This window comes from Acanthaster planci, linkage group LG10, assembly GCF_054643075.1.
Source record: "Acanthaster planci isolate LZ-2023a linkage group LG10, COTS_SCS, whole genome shotgun sequence".
Classification (NCBI taxonomy): Eukaryota; Metazoa; Echinodermata; class Asteroidea; order Valvatida; family Acanthasteridae; genus Acanthaster; species Acanthaster planci.
Window position 1 is genome coordinate 12,986,148 of NC_141786.1, and position 18,159 is coordinate 13,004,306.

The 18,159-nt window shown below is 40.2% G+C and overlaps 1 protein-coding gene across 1 annotated transcript; it reads left to right on the forward strand.

Annotated features, from left to right (window-relative positions):
• The first annotated feature begins 13,705 nt into the window (after positions 1-13,705).
• On the forward strand, positions 13,706-17,459 carry LOC147797828 (uncharacterized). Its single transcript, XM_087142367.1, has 2 exons — positions 13,706-14,288; positions 14,961-17,459. Exons 1-2 carry the CDS (start codon positions 14,107-14,109, stop codon positions 15,856-15,858), a joined length of 1,080 nt encoding a protein of 359 aa, XP_086998493.1. The 5' UTR covers positions 13,706-14,106; the 3' UTR covers positions 15,859-17,459.
• The last annotated feature ends 700 nt before the right edge of the window (positions 17,460-18,159 follow it).

Sequence of the window (18,159 nt, forward strand, 5' to 3'; positions counted from 1 at the left end):
ATCGACGATATCTCGACAGCAGAAAAAAGAAAATATATATGGTATTATGATCAACGTCGCACGCTTTATGATGTAAATCATGATACAATATTCTTGCTAAGAGATTATAGAGACCGAGTACCATCACCCACAGATGACTCAAACTTTGGTCCTTTGTTTAGGGGCAATGCAGCACCGATATTTAACCGACTTTACCTAAAAGAAGCGTTTGAATCGGTTAAATTATCAGGGTCAACGGGGTCGATTGTTTTAGAACCCGGGTACTACGGAATCGACTGGTTTGATTTTATTTTAAACGCCATCCCTGGAGTAAGTTTTCAAGTTCACGAAAAATCAAAATCAGTTACTTTGATTATTGTCGATCCGTTTTTAGAGCTCAAATTAAGCGAAACCGTGGCTCAATTGCTCGGTTTACCAGCTGGTCGATTAAAAACCTTCTTTGTATATCAAGGAAACTATGACATCGAACGAACCAAGTACCTATTCATCCACTGCAACCAATCCACATTTTAACTTATTTAACGGAGAGCCTTCCAAAGTACTCGCCACCGAGATACAGATTTATGCAATTTAGAGGTCAACCCCACCTGTAAAAGGCTTACAGATCGGAACATAGACGAACTCACCTTTTCCTTAAAAAACGACCTGAGTAGGTTAGTAAGCGGTAAAGGAGATGGAATTTTGCTTGATGTGAATATCGTTTAAAAAATCTTAATTATAAAAGATGATATACCCGGATTTAAGTAAACACTCGGTTTTGACTTTAAACTCGACTGAACAAGCGGAAACAAAGGTTTACAGGCTAAGAAAGATCGAAGAAATTAAATCTCAAATCCAAAGAGAACGCGACGCGAGGGAAGCTTGCTACAAAAAGATCAAACCACTTTTAACCGCGCTCGGATACGTGGAGGACGGTGCGGAAGCCCTGGGCGCGTCTTCGGCAGCCGTCGGCATTTCCGCCATTTTTGGTGTCGTTACCGGACCCGTCAGACTTGTGATGGAAGGCATCGCTATCGGTGCGTTTGGCGCTTACGCGATTCTAAAGTACGCTTCCCGTAGACTCGCCCACAAAACTAAAAAACACGACCAAATTCGAATTTTGGCAGACGCTAAATTAAACACCATCGAGGAATACGTATCTCACGCGATTGAAGACGGTGACATATCTTGGGAAGAATTTGTCCTTATTTTATCCGAGCTGAAAAAGTTTAACGAGATGGAAGAAAAGATCAGATCGCGTACGTCTACAAAATTGGAAGAAACTAAAGCGAGCACCAAAGAAGAATTTGAACGTCAAGTCAACGAAAGAGCAGAAGCGCTAGCCAACGAACGGGCGGCGGTTTTAAAAAAAGATCTTATGAAAAAACTTGGCGAATAAGTTTCACAATGTCGGTTAAGTACGAAGAGAAACCACCCGCTTATCAAAACTTGGTATGTCCAACGGCCCCTCCTTTAAAATTCTTTTAAAATAAATGGGAGGCAATTTTAGTAGTCTAAATATTTTAGTAAGCGAAGACAATTCCTTTACAGCCGAGTTTCCAAATTTAACGCACGCGTATAAATTACCGAAAGTAACCACGGACGAAGTGGTTAATAGGTGGTCTACCGAGCCGATATCGTTTTACCAAAATCAATTTAATTTTGCGGTCTATTGCGCGACGACGGCCTGCGGTGTCGGTTTTGATCTGCTGTCCGACCCCAATCCGTACGTCTCGGCTTTATTTAACTTTCACGTGTATTACACCGTACGAAAAATATTTTACGACTGCATGATGCCCATTCCGAGCGACGACGTATTTGACGCGTTACACAATAATTACGACCATCGGAAGTTTACGGACACGTGTCTTTTATACGGAGTAGACCCGAATAAATCGTACAAACAAACAAGAGACACTTTTACAAACGGATTAGGCACCGCTTATTATTACAACAATGGATATATACCTGGTCCGGGTAAAAACTACGACGCGCACGACTTACACGTGACCAACGGTAAATATGCGGGATCTACTTACATGGGATTTGGATGGGCTAAACCGCCTAAAGGCTCCGGTCACGCGAGTACCTACGTGGTCACCTGGATTTCACAGTCGGACGCGGTTACTTTGGCCTGGTGGGATTTTGTTCCTAAAAAGTCTCGGTTGACGGACGTGGGAATCACCAAGGTAAACGAATCAATTCGAGCTTACGTCTACGCATTACTCGGAGCACAGGCGCAGACCAAGACCAGCGTTTTGGCCACCGGCACTGGATTAGACGCGCGACGGCAATTTATTACGATCGTGGAATCTTTAATTAATTCGGACCCCGATCTCGAACAGTCGATCGACCAATTTCAAGATTCGCAACAATACGCAAAAAGCCTTTAACCTTCGTAGTTGCTCCGGGTTTGTACCTGGTGCCCTCGGACATGGACTTACGCATCGGTACGTTTGAGGGATATAACAATAAATTACAAGTCGCGTTTGAGGATACGAAGACTGGATACGTACCGAGTTTAAATAGCGAAGCGAGCGGATTGAGCAGAGCAACGACTGGAGCGAGTTTAAAAGGTGATTTTAAGAAGAGGAATTTACCGAGGCCAGTTGTTAAGCCAATTGTAAAGCCAGTTTTAAAGCAACCAGAACCAATTCTAAAGCCTTTAGACGCGCACAACGAAGAAAAACTGTCTTTAACCGTTGGAGCCGTTGCTGTGGGTGTCGTCGGTTTTACGTTTTATAAAATTTTAACTTAAACGGTTTGATTTAAGCCATAAAAAAATATCACCCCAAATTTGAGGTGAGATTTAATTTTTTTGCCCTATTTACCCATTCTTTTGCACGTACGTTAAAAGCAAAACACCCAAGCCTACAAAAAAGTCCACACGTGCTCTGCCACCCATCCGAAAGCTTTATTCGCCACGTTAAAAATCCAACTCAAAATGCTACCTTTGACCCCCGGGCAAAGCACCCAAAGCTTTCAACCCGAGTTTCTTCAATACGTAATTGGTTTCTAAATCCCGCAGTTAAATTTTTTCGCTGGGTATTCAATGATGCTAACTCATCGTTAAAATCTCTAAGAATTTTAAGCTCTGGTTTTTTTTCTCGCGTGATACCTGGTTCCTTCAATGCATCTTCAGTTGTTTGAATATTTTCTTTTACTCTTGCAATCTTAGCTTCTACAAGTTTTAATTGACCTCTTATTCTTTATAAGCCTTTGTCTAGACTTCTGATCTCTCTGAGAGTGAATTCTGAATTTACATCTTCTGGGTTTAAGTTACTAGACTGTTGCGCTATTTCTTGAAGTTGATCGAGTGCCTCATCTAATTCGTCTGCAGATCCTTCTTCATTTGTGATCTTTTCTATATTTTCTGAAACTACTTCTGAAACGGCTTCTACCTCTTCAATTAATTCAGTTGCAGGGTTTTTGTAATGTTAACCTTAAAGTGCGTCTAATAAAATCTCTGCCGCCTTTTCGTTCTAATTCAGACAACGCGAGAAACCGTCGTCCACTTTTATCTATTTTTTTTCTAGTCAGGCGGATTTTTTCACCATTAAAGTCCGCATAAAGTATTCTTTTTGAATCGAGGCTAAAAGTATTTGGGTCTTTAATGATTGGCTTAAGTCCGTAAATTTTTTCAATCTCATCATAAAAACTATCCATTGCATTTTCAGTGATCACCAGTCGTAAGTCATCAGTGGTTGTCCCCGGCCTCAATATGGGGTCATTTCCTTCTACAAGGCTCGTTTCTTGTAGCGTTGTACCATATACCAATTTATCTTAGTTGCGCTCGCTTTGCTCGCTTATTTCTTGATCTTGATTTTCTAAGAGAGGTATTTCCTTGGGATCGAATCCTCCTTCTGCCATTTCTTTTATAATATACGTTTTGTATTTTTTTAAGTGGTGGGCAGGCTCTTGGGCAGAATACCCTGCGCTACCAACCAACCCTGGGTAGCCAATGCACCGCTAGACAGCGCGGTCAATTTCAACGCGTCTTCGGCAGATAATTTATTTAGGTCCGGCGGTTTGATTTTAAATAGCTTGCTCGATAGCATGGCGTAACCGAGCGATAGTCCCGAAACGACTGCACCGTGGTAAACAGTATTGGCGATCCCGTTTACGTCGATTGATTTAGCGTTACTCATATTTAATATAAGTAATCTTAAATTCATTCCATATCCAAAATTGGTTCTTGGTTTGGTTTACTCGGTTCTTGCTTTGGTTGAATAATTTGTTGAGAAGTAGAACACTTATTTTTCCAAATTAAATAGATAATAACCCCCGAGATAGCCAATCCACCAAATATCAAGCTTTTGTTTTCAAAGGCCGTTTGGGTAAAGCTAAATTTTTTTTCCTCGGTGTTTTCTTCACCCGCTAGTTTCATCTTGACGAGCTGTTGCTTCATCTTTTTGTTATGTTTGGCTAATATCTTACCTTGTTCTACACGCTTTGGATTTTTAGCTTTAGTTACCGTCTGAATTTGGTTGTTTGGGTTGCTCGCTTCGTTGTTGCTTGTTTCTGTTGACATCCTCTTTTATAATAACAGAACTTTTGTTGAGTTCTAGATGTTTTGTTGTAATCAACGCTGCTGTAAGCGGAGACAGGTAAACCCCGTACTTGTAACAAACTTCAGTGAGTAGGTGCCCCATGGTTTGGCTGATGATCGGGTCGTCGTTTAGATCCTTAGTCAGCGCTTCTTCTGATTTTAAGCTGACGTTAAAGCCTAAAAATTCTACCGGAGTAGCTATACCGAGTAAGCGAGAGTACAAACTTAAAATCGCGTTACCTAGAGTTTTAACGATCTCTTTGCCAAACTTAACTCGTATAGGTTAAAAAGCTTTTCTTGATCTTTGGGTGACATGGCTTCGATCTCTTTGATCGAGTATTCTTTGCCGAAGTATTTTTTAGATTCGCCTGACACGGCTATCGCGCAAAGTCTATCTTTGTGGGACTCGTTCGCTTCGCTGCTCGCTACACTTTTTGAATCTTTGAGAATGCTTTGATGTCGTCCATTTAAATATATACGTTTTAAATTTGTTGACCGTTTGTTTAAAGCACAGGTACTCGTAGGTGTAGTAAGTTAAATTAGCTGCGATAACTAACTGGGTAACTAGCTGAACGTTTTCTAGTAGGGCTATCATTTAATATAAATAAAATAAAAATTAGTTACAACCGAGCTGACATAACCCGATTGTAACAAAGGGTAAGTAATTTGTAACTAGTTAATCAGCAAAGTAAAGCAAATAAATAAATAAATACTTAAGAACTAGCTTTCAAATCTTTATACGAGGTAACAATTAGCTTATCGCTCTTTCTAGCGAGGTTACACTTTAAACAGCAAAGTACGCAATTTGATTTAATGTGACCAATTTTATTATCTAATCGTTCGATGGTACAAAGATCGTCTTTGTTTTCTAAGAATTGCATCTCGGCTTCGCAATCTGGATAGAAGCAACGCGGGTAGTCCTCAATTAGCCAGCGACAGAAATCTCTATCAATGAAATGATTAGGATCAAATCGATTATGCTTCTTTTCTGATTGTCAAGCGCTGCGAATCCAACCTCGAATCGTCACTTTAATTGGATCGCTACAAATTTTACATATATGCTTTTGTCTCCCGTGCTCACAGATCTTTGAACCGCCACATTTCGCGCATTGATGTCTATGTCTCCGTGTTCACAAATCGATGTCCCGTCACAATCAACACATTGAGATTTTTGTCTCCCGTGTTCGCATTTATGCCTATTATTAGAAACGTTAGCAGCGGCGTTACAGCTGATACACCCCGAGCAAACCTTACCGCTATCTGTAACTTTAAAAAATTCTAGCGATTTTAACTTATGCCATCGTTTACAAATGTTACTTTCCATTTAAATTAACTTACATTCGTTCATACATTTTCTCATTTTTATTGAACTAAATAATTTGCGGGCGGTTCCGTATTTAACACCAATTTACTGAACCGAACGTCGCGTAGGTGTTTTTTAATTTCATCTCGTTTTTTGTCCGGTACAACGTCGTTCTCATTCAAGCATTGGTCAAACGAATTACGATCTTTACAATGGAATATAGCGGTCCAAGCCGTATTCTCTCGGAAGTCTTTTAGCACCAAATTGTACTTTTGGGTAAGTAGCCAGCAGCTGTGAAGGTAGTGCCTACCTGAGAACGCCATCTTACTGAGAGCGCAAGTATTGCTACTCTTAGATTTCTTTCGGTTTTTGATAAACTGATCGGCAGCGCAGTCGTCGATAATAAACAAAGTATTTACCCCGTCGAATATTTTTTGATAAAGTTTGATCGCCTCGTTTAATTCTAGTCTTTCCCGATCTAAATCACACAGGTAAACGCCTTCGTCGGTGTATATCCACGGCCTGTCGAGATAAGTTTTATTCTTAAAAAGCGTCGGACATATAATTACGATGATTTCAAACGCAAATTTATATTCAGTCTCTAAAAGATTTAAAATCCAGTTAGTTTTCCCGCTGCCCGTCTTACCCACGATCAAGGCGCAGTGCGGATTCTTAAATATCTCGTTCATTTAATTTTAATAAACCAAACTCTTAAAGTTTCCGTCTTCCACCGTGAGTTAAGAATCCATCACCAGGAACACGTACATCGTTAGCGCCCCCACTGTTTCGGCCGTTCGTTCCATCTTTATAGAAATGTCTCCTCCTCCACCGAGAGGCCTACCCGAACCTTGAGCCGAGTTATCGTCAGAACTGCGGAAGTCGAGCCAGAGACCGTATTTGTCTTTTAAACAGTCGGCCATATCTACTCCCAACAGAGATATGTCTGAGACGACCCCTCTAGCCAATTCTTTATCCGAATCGCCAAAGTATTTTGTAATTTCGTTCCAATGTTGGTATTCAAACAGACCCTGCAAGTACAGTTGGTTCGGTTTACCTTCGACCGTCATGATCGTTTAAGTGATATGCGAATTACAAAATTTTGGCGGGTTTTTGATAACCGGATCTCTAAACAGGATCAAAACACCTTTTAGACTTTTAATACTCTGGTCGATGCTGATGTTCCATAGCGTGTCACTCTGGTTTACGACCTGTTTTTTCCAGGAATGCACTCGGTCGAATAGGTAATACATCGTTTTTTTTATTTTTTAGTGTTTGCACCAAGTCTCGATTGGTGACGACTTCGTATTCCAAGGTTAGGTCTGAAATGGAGTATTCTGCGGCGGTATCTGACGAGTATCTGACGATTTTTAAAAGCATCGGCAATCGCTTTATCTTTACCGTTGTTTGCGGTTTCGCTTTTATCACCACCGAGACGTATCTTAGCTACATTTTCCTTTTCCAAACCAAAGTACGCCATATTTTTAGTCTGCGACAGGGCTAACCAATTGTCCTTGAAATTGTGAAATACGCCCACATTTCGGTAACTTACGATCTTGTTTCCCTGTAGACTCACGTTTATTTCAGAAACCAGGTTTCGCGCCACGTTGTTCGGTTGTCGTCCGTGGCGCCGTCTAGATCGAGTTTAAAAGCCAGTTTGGCCGTGCCGGGTACAATGACGTCGCCCGTGCCTAGGGCTGGAAATTTTACGTTTAACGTGTGACCCAGGTTGTGCGTAATGGTGACTTCGCGCCTTTCGCCTTTGATCGCGCGAGGGACTTTAAGTCGGCGACTCGGGTTTAGCTTTTTGGTATATTGTTGTGACATATTACTTTTATATAATAGTATTCTTATTTTATTTTAAAAAGAAAAGAAAACGCAATTAACGTTAAACCCGCTACAAAAAACAGGTCTTCGTATTTTTCACTTTGGGTCTCTGAAACCATATCACCGATGTGATCTATATCGGTGCACATGTCGCCAAGCATCTGCTGAATCTCCGTTTGATCGGTTTGAATCTCGAATAATTTGTTATTAATCTCCGACATCTTTATTTTCGCTATTCATTTAATTTAACCTTATTTTAAAAATGGCTAGTGCTTTGATGATGGTGGGAGGAGCGATAGTAAACGCCTTGGCATTCACGGGCTCAAATTTTTTATTTAGCAGTTTATCAAAAAGTAAAGTCGACGAAGAACGAAAGCGTCACCACCTAGCGTTAGAACAACTGGCGCAAGCAAAAGAAGAATGGGAACAAAACCGCGTACACATGCTAGACTTTTTAAACGAACGAATGCGACAAGAACGCGCAAGTCAGCAAACATTTGTAAACGTGGACGAAGCCCTACGGGCGTATTCGGAATTGACCGGTAAGAGTATTACGCCGTTACCGCCAGAGCCTAAGTTGTCCGATTTTTACGAGCCTTCCTAAGACCAAAAGATTCGCGAGTTTGTTTGGATTATATCTGGGACGGCCTTGGTGGGGTTGTTAGCTTATCGATTTGCGTAACTTATTTTAAAATGAACCAAACTTTTAAAAAACTATTTTACAGCCCGCAGGGTTACTGGCGAGGAGAAAGCGCGGTTGATCATCTACACGAAAAGACCGGTGCGGACAAATCGGTCGTCAGGAACTGGCTAAAAAAGTAGGCCATTTGGCAAATATATTTACCCAAACCAAATTACATACCCAGATCTACAATGCTGCAATTAGAATCGGTCGAACCTAATTACGCCCATCAAATGGACGTACTTCATTTACCCTGGGACCGAGTTAAAAGAAAAACGTTTAAGTACGCTTTGACCGTGGTAGACGTGCGTTCCCGGTATAAAGAGGCAGAGCCGTTGACCAGTAAAACCGCCGAGCAAGTGAGCGAAGCGACCAAGAAAATTTACGAGCGATCACCTCTAACCTGGCCCAAATTCGTAATGGTAGACTCGGGAACTGAATTCAAAGGTGAGTTTAAAAAGTTAATGACAAAAAATAAAGTACAAATTCAAGTGGGTGAACCTGGGGTACACAGATCTCAAGGAATCGTGGAAAGGTTTAACCGCACTTTGGCCGAGCGTTTATTTGGCCACCAATACGCTCAAGAAATGATAAACGTGGGCGAGCGAAAAGTGGAACGTTTGCCCCAGGTCGTGAAATCGTTAAACGAGGAAAAAAAACCGTTTAATAGATGCCGTTCCTGCAGAAGCTATAAAATTAGCGAGCGTAGCGAGCCAAACACAGAGTGCACCTGTAAGAACTACCCAAAGAGAACTTCCTCCAGACGTGGTCGTTAGGTACCTCTATTACCCGGGCGAGCAAGAGGGCGGCACCGTCAGAAGGGCGACAGATCCGATCTGGCCCGTGGACGTCTATCAAATTGAAAAGCGCACCAGTCAATTTAAACGAGTGAAAGGCAAGAGGGTAAAAACGGGTCCCACTTTATATTACCGTTTAAACGGACCAAATAGGAGTTTCGTCAAAGAGGAACTTCAGGTCGTGCCCGAAGATCCCGAATTACCGAATTAACTTGTGCCCGTAAGCCAATGTATCAATTCCATTTGGCAGTATGTAGCGCTTTGTATCTAAAGGTGACAGACTAAGTTTCTGCTGAGAGATCGTGAATACCCGATGTTTATCCGATCTAAATAATTGTTGTTTATTGAATGAGAAACCCTGTCAAATAGGCAGCTTTTATACATCTCGTGGGCTAACCGTTTCTCGGTTACTACTTTTGAAACCCCTTTCGCCTTCTTTAAAGAAAAGTACTCGCTTCGCTTGTTGCTCGCTGCCGCTCGCTTTTGATCGGTAGTTAAGATCGAATACATTTTTGGCCTGATGCACACGGTTCTAAAATTGTTTTGCCACCAAATTCGTCTTTCATTTTACCGATGACTTTTTTTATTTTTGGTGCTGTAAAGCGGATGATCGGGCGGGTAATTACTAAAGTCAAATAAATTGCGCTTTTCGTTTAGGTAACCAGTTAAATCGTCGGAGCTTCGCTCGATCTGAACTAATAGAGAATCAGTGTCCGTGTAAAGTAAGCGTACCCCCTCACCAAAAGTTGATTTTAGTTCGTTGTAGTAGAAATCATACATCAACGTTTTTGAGATATCGAGAATACTTACACCGCAATAGATTGGCTTATTTAATTTTGTTTTGGTTCGGTACATCTCCACAAACGAAAGCTCGCAATCCTCAAATGGTACCGTCGATTTGTAATTTGGTTTATAAGTTAATTTTCTGTATTTGTCAGCGTCTTGTACGTCCCTCAGTAAATGACCGTCAATTCGATATCTGACATTTTCCATCGTCTTGCCAAAGACTGAGTTATTCATCAATTTGAAAAATTCTTTCTCAAAATCAGACTTGGCCAGTTTGCGCAATTTTGTGTTTTTGTCAATAAAGCTTTTCATCCACGGCTTTTGACGAAATTTCAATACTCGGTGAACTTCTTTGATCCACAACCCGAGTTTAAGATATTTTTGCAATGTACGATAATGGCACACATATTTTCGTTTGGTGTCCAAAGTAGCCACGAGTTTGTCTACCGAGACGGTACTCACTTCGCCATTACCAATTAAATTTTGTTGATTGCTCGAAAGCCATTCGTTTGGTATCAACATATTTTCGGGTGCAAGTGGAAAGTCATTATGTTTGTCATGGTGACGTTCCGGGTAATCTAAAGAGATCTCAAACATGTAACCGTAGTCGTCAGTTAGTCGCAACTCTTGGATGTAATAGTAACTAAATTTTTCTAAGTCTGTTTCCCAGGAAAATTCCCCTACAGGCAGACATTTGCCCATCGCCCAGCCGTATAAATTATTTGCGTCAAGGTACATGATCTGTGACTCTGGCTTATTGAGGTCGTAATCAGGTAGTTCTGGATTATTGGCCTTTGCATATCGCTTTGCACCCACGCTCGAGATACCACCTCTTTTTGCCCTTTCAAAGAACAAGTGCTTATCAATGTCTGTCAGTAGTTCCAATTGTATACCCGAATGCTTTAACAATGCATCCCACGACAGGCCCGGTGACGTGTAATAGTTGGCTGGGTCAAGGCCGTAGTGTTGTTTACATACCTTCCGGAAGTTTTCAAAAACAGCCGCTAGCAATAACACGTCCGTTTCCACGTATAGGTCGTGGTAGTCGCCTAGGTTTTTACAACCAAAGGCTTGCCATACTGTCTCCGCACGAGCGTATTCTTGCTCGGTTATCCCTCCCTGCTTCAGAGAGCTATAGAAAGCGTCTACTTGCGGGAGCCGTCTCTCTTGGAACCGATCAAAGGAGTATATATAGTCATAGGGGTAAATTCCCTTTTCCAAGAGTAAATTTGTGTTTTCTGGAAACCTTTCGCAAAGTAAGTTAAAATCATCGGGTGAACAATTTTTAACCAACCGATCTAGCGAAGCCGCCATGAAATGAAATGAGTCTAAAAATCTGAGTTGGCCAAAAGAAAACGAAATGTAATTTTCAGTATTTTTAGCGATCAACTTAATTGATTTTCCGTTAAATTTGTGAGCGCCCTGCATAATCAAGTGCGCATCGTATTTCTCCAAGTTGTGTAAGATCACCGGAATGGGTGTTCGATCGACCACTATTCTTAACTTGAGATTACAACTAGCGTGCGCTGGGCCTCGGTACTTCCCCGTCACGTGACAATGATCTCTAACCTTTCTAAAATTGTTGATGGGCTTTTTACAATCTAAACATACCCATTCTTTGAACTCTTTATCTTTGCCTTCAACTTTAACTATACGACAAAACTTGATTTTTTCTTCTTTTGTCTCTGGTATTTTTGGAATATCACACTGGCATTGATATTCGTTCGCTTTCGCGCGATCTATCAACTTTTCGCAGATCCAACATCTATTACATTTTTCGTAATTTTTTGTAACTCGGGCGACCAAATCAACGGCTCTTTGTTTTTAAACGTTTCGTTGATATTCTCTGTTTCCTGAGAAAGTGACCCTACAAAATCAACAGCCGCGTCTTGACCTCTGTAAGTCTTTTGGCTAGTACAAACTCCATCGCATCTGACGACCGCGTATGAGTATCCACAAGGCTCGTGAATCTGTATTTTGACCGTGTTTGTGTCTGCCGGCGGTAATTTCGGCGTAAATGACGAAAGGCGCGTCTTGTTTATTTTTGTAATTTTTGAACTTGAGTATATTCTCACCTTTGACCGGCATTTCAACTTTACATGTAGGAACGTTTAAACCTTGGCAATCTTCTTTGTGCCTGGTCAACTTTTCTTCCGTTTGGAAATGCGACATGCAATTGAAACAACAGTGTTTTTGGCCGTCGTGTTTATTGATGTCATCCGTCAACCTAGAAAAATTTTTATTCCAACAGTAGTGATATTCGTCACCTTTGTTAAAGTAAAGTAAATTGATCGGTTCTTCTGGACGCTTGCTTTTGTAAAGAATGTAAAGACCGTCTTTTTTGGTGTAACCAAACACATTGATCGCCAAGCTATTTTGCGATTCGATACGAGGGATTTGTGAAATCGGTGTTGGAAAGCTTACGTTTGTAAAATTCAAACCATCTGATTCTGGCCGGTAAGTCGAAGGTCGCTCGTCATGTATTTTATAATTTGGATTTGTTTCTAGCTGACTTTTGACGTCGTCTGAATATAACTTTAAAGCTGCCCGCAACGCTTATCGGATACATTCTTGATCTTTATTTTGGACATTTATGATTGCTTTTTTGTCTAACAGTTCCTTAGGCAACGGAATGTAAGAAGAACCCACTGGATTATATTTAACCACGTTGATGTAAAAAGCGACAACTTTGTCAAAGATCCAACCCGAGCCTTTTAGTGTATGAGCCTCCACCTCTTTTATTTGCGCTTCGCGTTGTTCAGTGAGTGTTTTTTTTTTATTTTTTATTTGCGACTGCATCGTTGTCGCTCGGAAAGGGGAACAATTCAGTTTTTTCAGGTTTTTCCAATCTAAACTGAACTTTTAGAGCCGTTTGCAATTTGTACGAACCAATTTCTTTTAGTTCTTCCAAAGCTTTTTTCTCGATGACAGTTTTGTAAAAATCAAAAAAGTGTATTCGGTCATATTCAAAAAAACGGAGTATCAATTCCCAATTGCGAAAATTACCCTGAAAGCGCCTGATGTTTCTTATGTCGACTTCCGCAATTTCCTCGGGCTGAGTGTAAGCTTTAATCGCTTCAATAAAGTCCTGTTTGACGTATCTGTCTTTGTTTGCAAAAGGAATATTATATTTTTGTACCGTTTTCAACAGCTGCCGATATGACTGACGCGGGAGATATCTAAATTGTTTTTGATCCTCTTTGATAGCGTTTATTAGTTCAAATCGTGTATGATGTTTATTTTTAGGTGCCGGTAGCAGAATGTTATACTGTTTGACAAAATCTTCTAAAAACGCCTTCTTAAATCGAGTAAAATATTTTAGTATTGGTCTGTGTAGAAGGTTGCCCATGTCTCTATTTATATATAGGTTTCTAAAATTTTTATCATTTTTTCTATCGACTTGACTTGACATGTTTTTTATATATAGGTCATTTATTTAAGGCGGTTGTAAATATAGCGTGTTTTGCTTTGAACAGAGCCATGCTTTAAGTAGAGGTCACCAGTTCAGGTCGGAAAAGCAAGGGGAAATCCCTTTTTGTTTGTGAGTGATTGCTGGTGCAGGTCGGTGCCAGTCACTAGTTCAGATCGGGCAAGTCTCGACTTGTTTGTCAGTGAGTGCCGGTCACGAGTTGTTTACAGCCGGGGTCAAAAGTTCAAGGTCAGTGAAGTGGAAATCCCCGGCGCTAGTCACGAGTTGCTTACAGTGAGCAAAGCGAGCGGCGCCGGGGTCAAAAGGTGAGCGAGCAAAGCGAGCGGTGAGTGCGATGGGTGAAAGGGGGTGAAAAGGGCGTGTGGTCCAGAACTGTCCCTCTCCTACTACTACAAGCTTTGATGCTTGAGGTTAATTTGATTATTTCAGTGTTCTAAAGGCGTTTTGATTTATGCTGTATCAACAGCATCAGAAAGAGGAATGTTGAATGTCGCAACTGGCACAAGCTTTGATGCTTGAGGTTAATTTGATGGACAGCGAGAAGGCGTGTGATGTGTGACATTAACGAGCTTTCGTTGTGCGACGGAGAGCGCACTAGTACTAGTACGGGGGATTACGTGGGCTCGGTGCGTTCTCGCACCCAAGCTCCCCTTGTATGTTGAAGCAGTTTCGTACACGACGCGCAACGGGTACGGTATGCGAGGACGCCCTCCACGTTAAAGTGTAAATAGTGTTTACATTCGATTGTGTCTAAACATGGCGAACCTTCGTAAAACGCAGGAGATACTTACCGTTGCTTATTTTTCTCATATATTAGACGATTTAGAATTCGTGCTCTTATATGATATGAATGCTCCCACCAATATTGATTTCCAGTATGATGGATATCGTTTCAATTTAGATAGATTCAACGATGATGAATGTAACAGCTATTACAGGTAAGACTAAACAACGAACAGAGGCTAGCCTAGATTTACATAATAGGCACAGCCTTAGAGCCTACTGTTACTAAGGCCTAGACAAGTACATATACTAGTATTAAACTCAATAAATTATTACTAATAACACTAGTCGGAAAGAATTCCCTTGATGGCCATAACGGAAAAAGGGTCATATATCCTCTTAAAAACGTCCTCTGCCGGTTCCATAGGGTTGCCGAGGTATGGCCGTCGGCATGGTCAGTGGAATTCTTCCCCACTAGTCTTTGCGTGACTTAGTTACTTAACTTTGATCCCAATTTCTCCAAATTGCAAAGATCAGAAAACATTTTCGGTGGAAATAAGGCATCTCACATTTGACATGTTTGACTTTGAGGGAAGACGTCCTTTTGAGACAGCCACCCAAAAAGAAAAAAAATTTTACTTGGTAGGAAATTAATATCTTACCATATATAATTGTAAATAATGATGAATCCAATGGTGCACATGAGTGGGTTAAGGTTAGGGTTAGGTCAATATGATGATGTTTAGGTGGCTCTCTCAAGAGGAACTCTTTCCGATTTTGGTTATTTTCTGACTCGGTGATGATGAATTTCTTATGTACATAACAGACCATTAAATTGTCCAGTGTAAGGTTAGTAACAGTGATATTGTGCATTCTGCACTCCACAGATTCCAGAAAGCTGACATTTTCAGGCTTAAACATACTTTGAGAGTACCACAGATTATCATTTTGACTAATAATTCAAAAATTGATGGACTGGAGGCCTTGTGCATCACCCTCAAAAGGTATGTGTATCCATGTAGATATGGAGATCTCGTGAAGGACTATGGCCGTTCAGTTCCTCAGCTGTGCTTGACTTGCAATTGGATGACCAACTTCATCTTCGACAATCACAATCACCTGGTTTCCTCGTTAGATCAACCTTGGTTATCGCCCCAGAGCTTGAAGACGTTTGCTGATTCAACACATAGAAAAGGTTCTGCCCTGAGCAACTGTTGGGGATTTGTTGATGGGACAGTGAGGCCAATATGCAGACCAAGTCAGCATCAGCAGGTCATGTATAACGGGCACAAACGGATCCATGCGCTGAAGTTTCAGTCAGTTACAACCCCCAATGGCCTCATAGCCCACATGTACGGACCAGTAGAAGGTAGGAGACATGACGCATATCGTCTGCGTGAATCTGGGCTCTTAACTGAGCTGGAGGCAAGATCATATGATGCAGAAGGGAACACATTGTGTTTATACGGTGATTCTGCCTACCCACTGCGTCCACACCTACAGACTCCTTTCCCTACAGTACGCATATCACCAGAGCAGGAGGCCTTTAACGCTGCCATGTCTAAAGTTTGCATTACTGTTGAGTGGTCATTTGGGGAGATCTTGAACTTCTTCAAATTCACCGATTACAAGAAGTCACAGAAGGTTCTCTTGAGTTCTTGTGGAAAGATGTACATTGTTTCGGGACTGTTGACAAATGCACATACATGTGTGTACAAGTACAATACATCTGACTACTTTGAAATTGACCCTCCATCCCTGGAAGAGTACTTTCAAGTAGTGTAGATGGTTTTTCCATCATTATTCTTGATTCCATTTGTTTGTGAATGTAGTTTTAACAGAATGTTCAACAGTACAATTTTTCCTTCATTTGTTTGAATACATGTACATGTATGTTCAAATGAGTATGTTCAACATGCCAGAACAGGTGAAATGTTATACAGTCTTTCTTGGCTCTTTTGTTGTATGTATAAAAACATAGCATTCATTTGATACCAAAATATGGCCTCTCACCTTATTTAAGATTTGATCTGTAACTGAAAAAAGTAACCTGTGTCTCTGAAGTTGTGGGGTGTGAAACTTTGCGAGGAAAACAACAAGGTAGATAAATAAGAAAAAGGAACTTGAAATACATATGAATGTAAATAACAGACAAGCGGTTTATTACATTTCAGATCCTTGAATTGCATATGGATTAGAAGAACGGTACTCATTAAATGTTAACATATTTTCAAACAACCTCTGGACTGGTTTTTCCCTCACAATTTTTTTTCTCTCAGTCTTGAATCATTTGAATGTATTTTGGGGAGCTATAAAATTCACATTTAATATACATGTATATGCTGGAGCGGTCTACACTATAATTGGTTTTTTGTATGCATTACTGCATCATGGGAAAAAGTAATAATATATTTTGGGCAGCACATGCACAAGTGCAGAAGGCATTACAAAATCATTAAAATTGATTTGAATAACCACGTTTAATTTACGATGAGCTTTGGTGTGTCTCTCTTACTGCATGATTTGAATTTAGTTTGTTTGCAGAGAGATATAAGAATTATTACCCAAGATACTTGACATCTTAAAAAATCAACACAAAATATCAGGGCCCAAAGTTATTTCAGATAATATGAGTACATGTACGCTATCACCTAGAAGAGCATGAGGTATGAGAAAGTACAGTCAATGAAGTTGTGATTACTCATGTTAACATTTTAAAACATTTCAAAAGATAAATAAAACCTGCAAAAGGAATGTATAATGAAAAACATGAACATGAAAATTGCTATAACCATGCATAAAAAATTGCACAACTAACGTCATAAAAAATTATAACGGTTAAAATTTTGATTTTAGTAAATGTAAATTTCAGATTTATCAATAAAGGTGAACATCAAACAATTCTATGAGCACACAAATCCTTTACAGCTGAAAGGTGAATACATGTATGTGAATTAGTTTAGAAATAACATGAATCCACTCTTTCAATCAGAAAATTGTGAAAAGTAAACCATTGTGGAAAACTGTCAACATAGGCAAGGAAATTATCAATTGCATAAAAGATTTACCGGTATATGAGATGTGAGAAAAAAATACACTGAAAATGAGGGAACACTGGTGACTGTTCACCCAATGTCGTGAAAGATGGCAAAATAATATTGCCAAACTTTAGGGATATTTAATTGAATTTGCTTTGTAACTCTGATGTGGTCCAAAGTAGCAACGTTACTGCTATAAACATCTAAGATCAGCTGCATGTGAAAAAGTATATATTTGGTGCCTCAACAAAATATGACTACATGTACATTTCTTTATTAACATGAAAGCTAACACACTAAGAAATATAATAAAGAAGAAAGTGTAACACATACTATTGATAACGTCAACGTTGTAGCTCTGGTTGTCATTTGTTCCTGTTGTATTGGGGGAAAATTACAACCAATGTCTAAAAATATTACTAAAATGTTACAATAAAATACGCTAGTCCAAAATAACATGCAGAATCTAGCTTGAACATTGCTTGCCTAGCAACCATTATTTGAAAATTGAAAGCTTTCAAATTAGTCCTTATTCCTTTTTAGGGTATTAACGGTAATAAATGTACTATAGCATGGGGTAGGCAACTAACCTCATGAACAGTTTAGAGGAAGGAAAACATAATACATTCACTGATCTTTATAGGCCTAAATGCGTTTTTGCCCAGTAAGTTTCCCTCCTGCTTACAAATCCGACTTTCTCCAGTCAGCGTGAAACACATTGAACACGGTATCATTTCATTCTTCATAAAAAAACTGAACATAGGACATCATTTACCGGTAACGTATCGTTGGTTTCCATCTTGCACTGCATTAACACTGCTGTATGTCGATTTCCACGTGTCTGACATCTCGTGTGCACACAACCATGCATTACTCAATGCTCGGCTTTCTATTTTGGACCCGACGTTATTTTCCCTCACGACGGTCCCAGATATGAGCAGGACGGAGACTTGCAGAATATCGCGCATGCGCAGATAAATGTTTGGCTCACATTACCGTACTAGATTTCTCCCGTCGCAAAACTAAAGCTCGCTATTTCAAGAAGAGG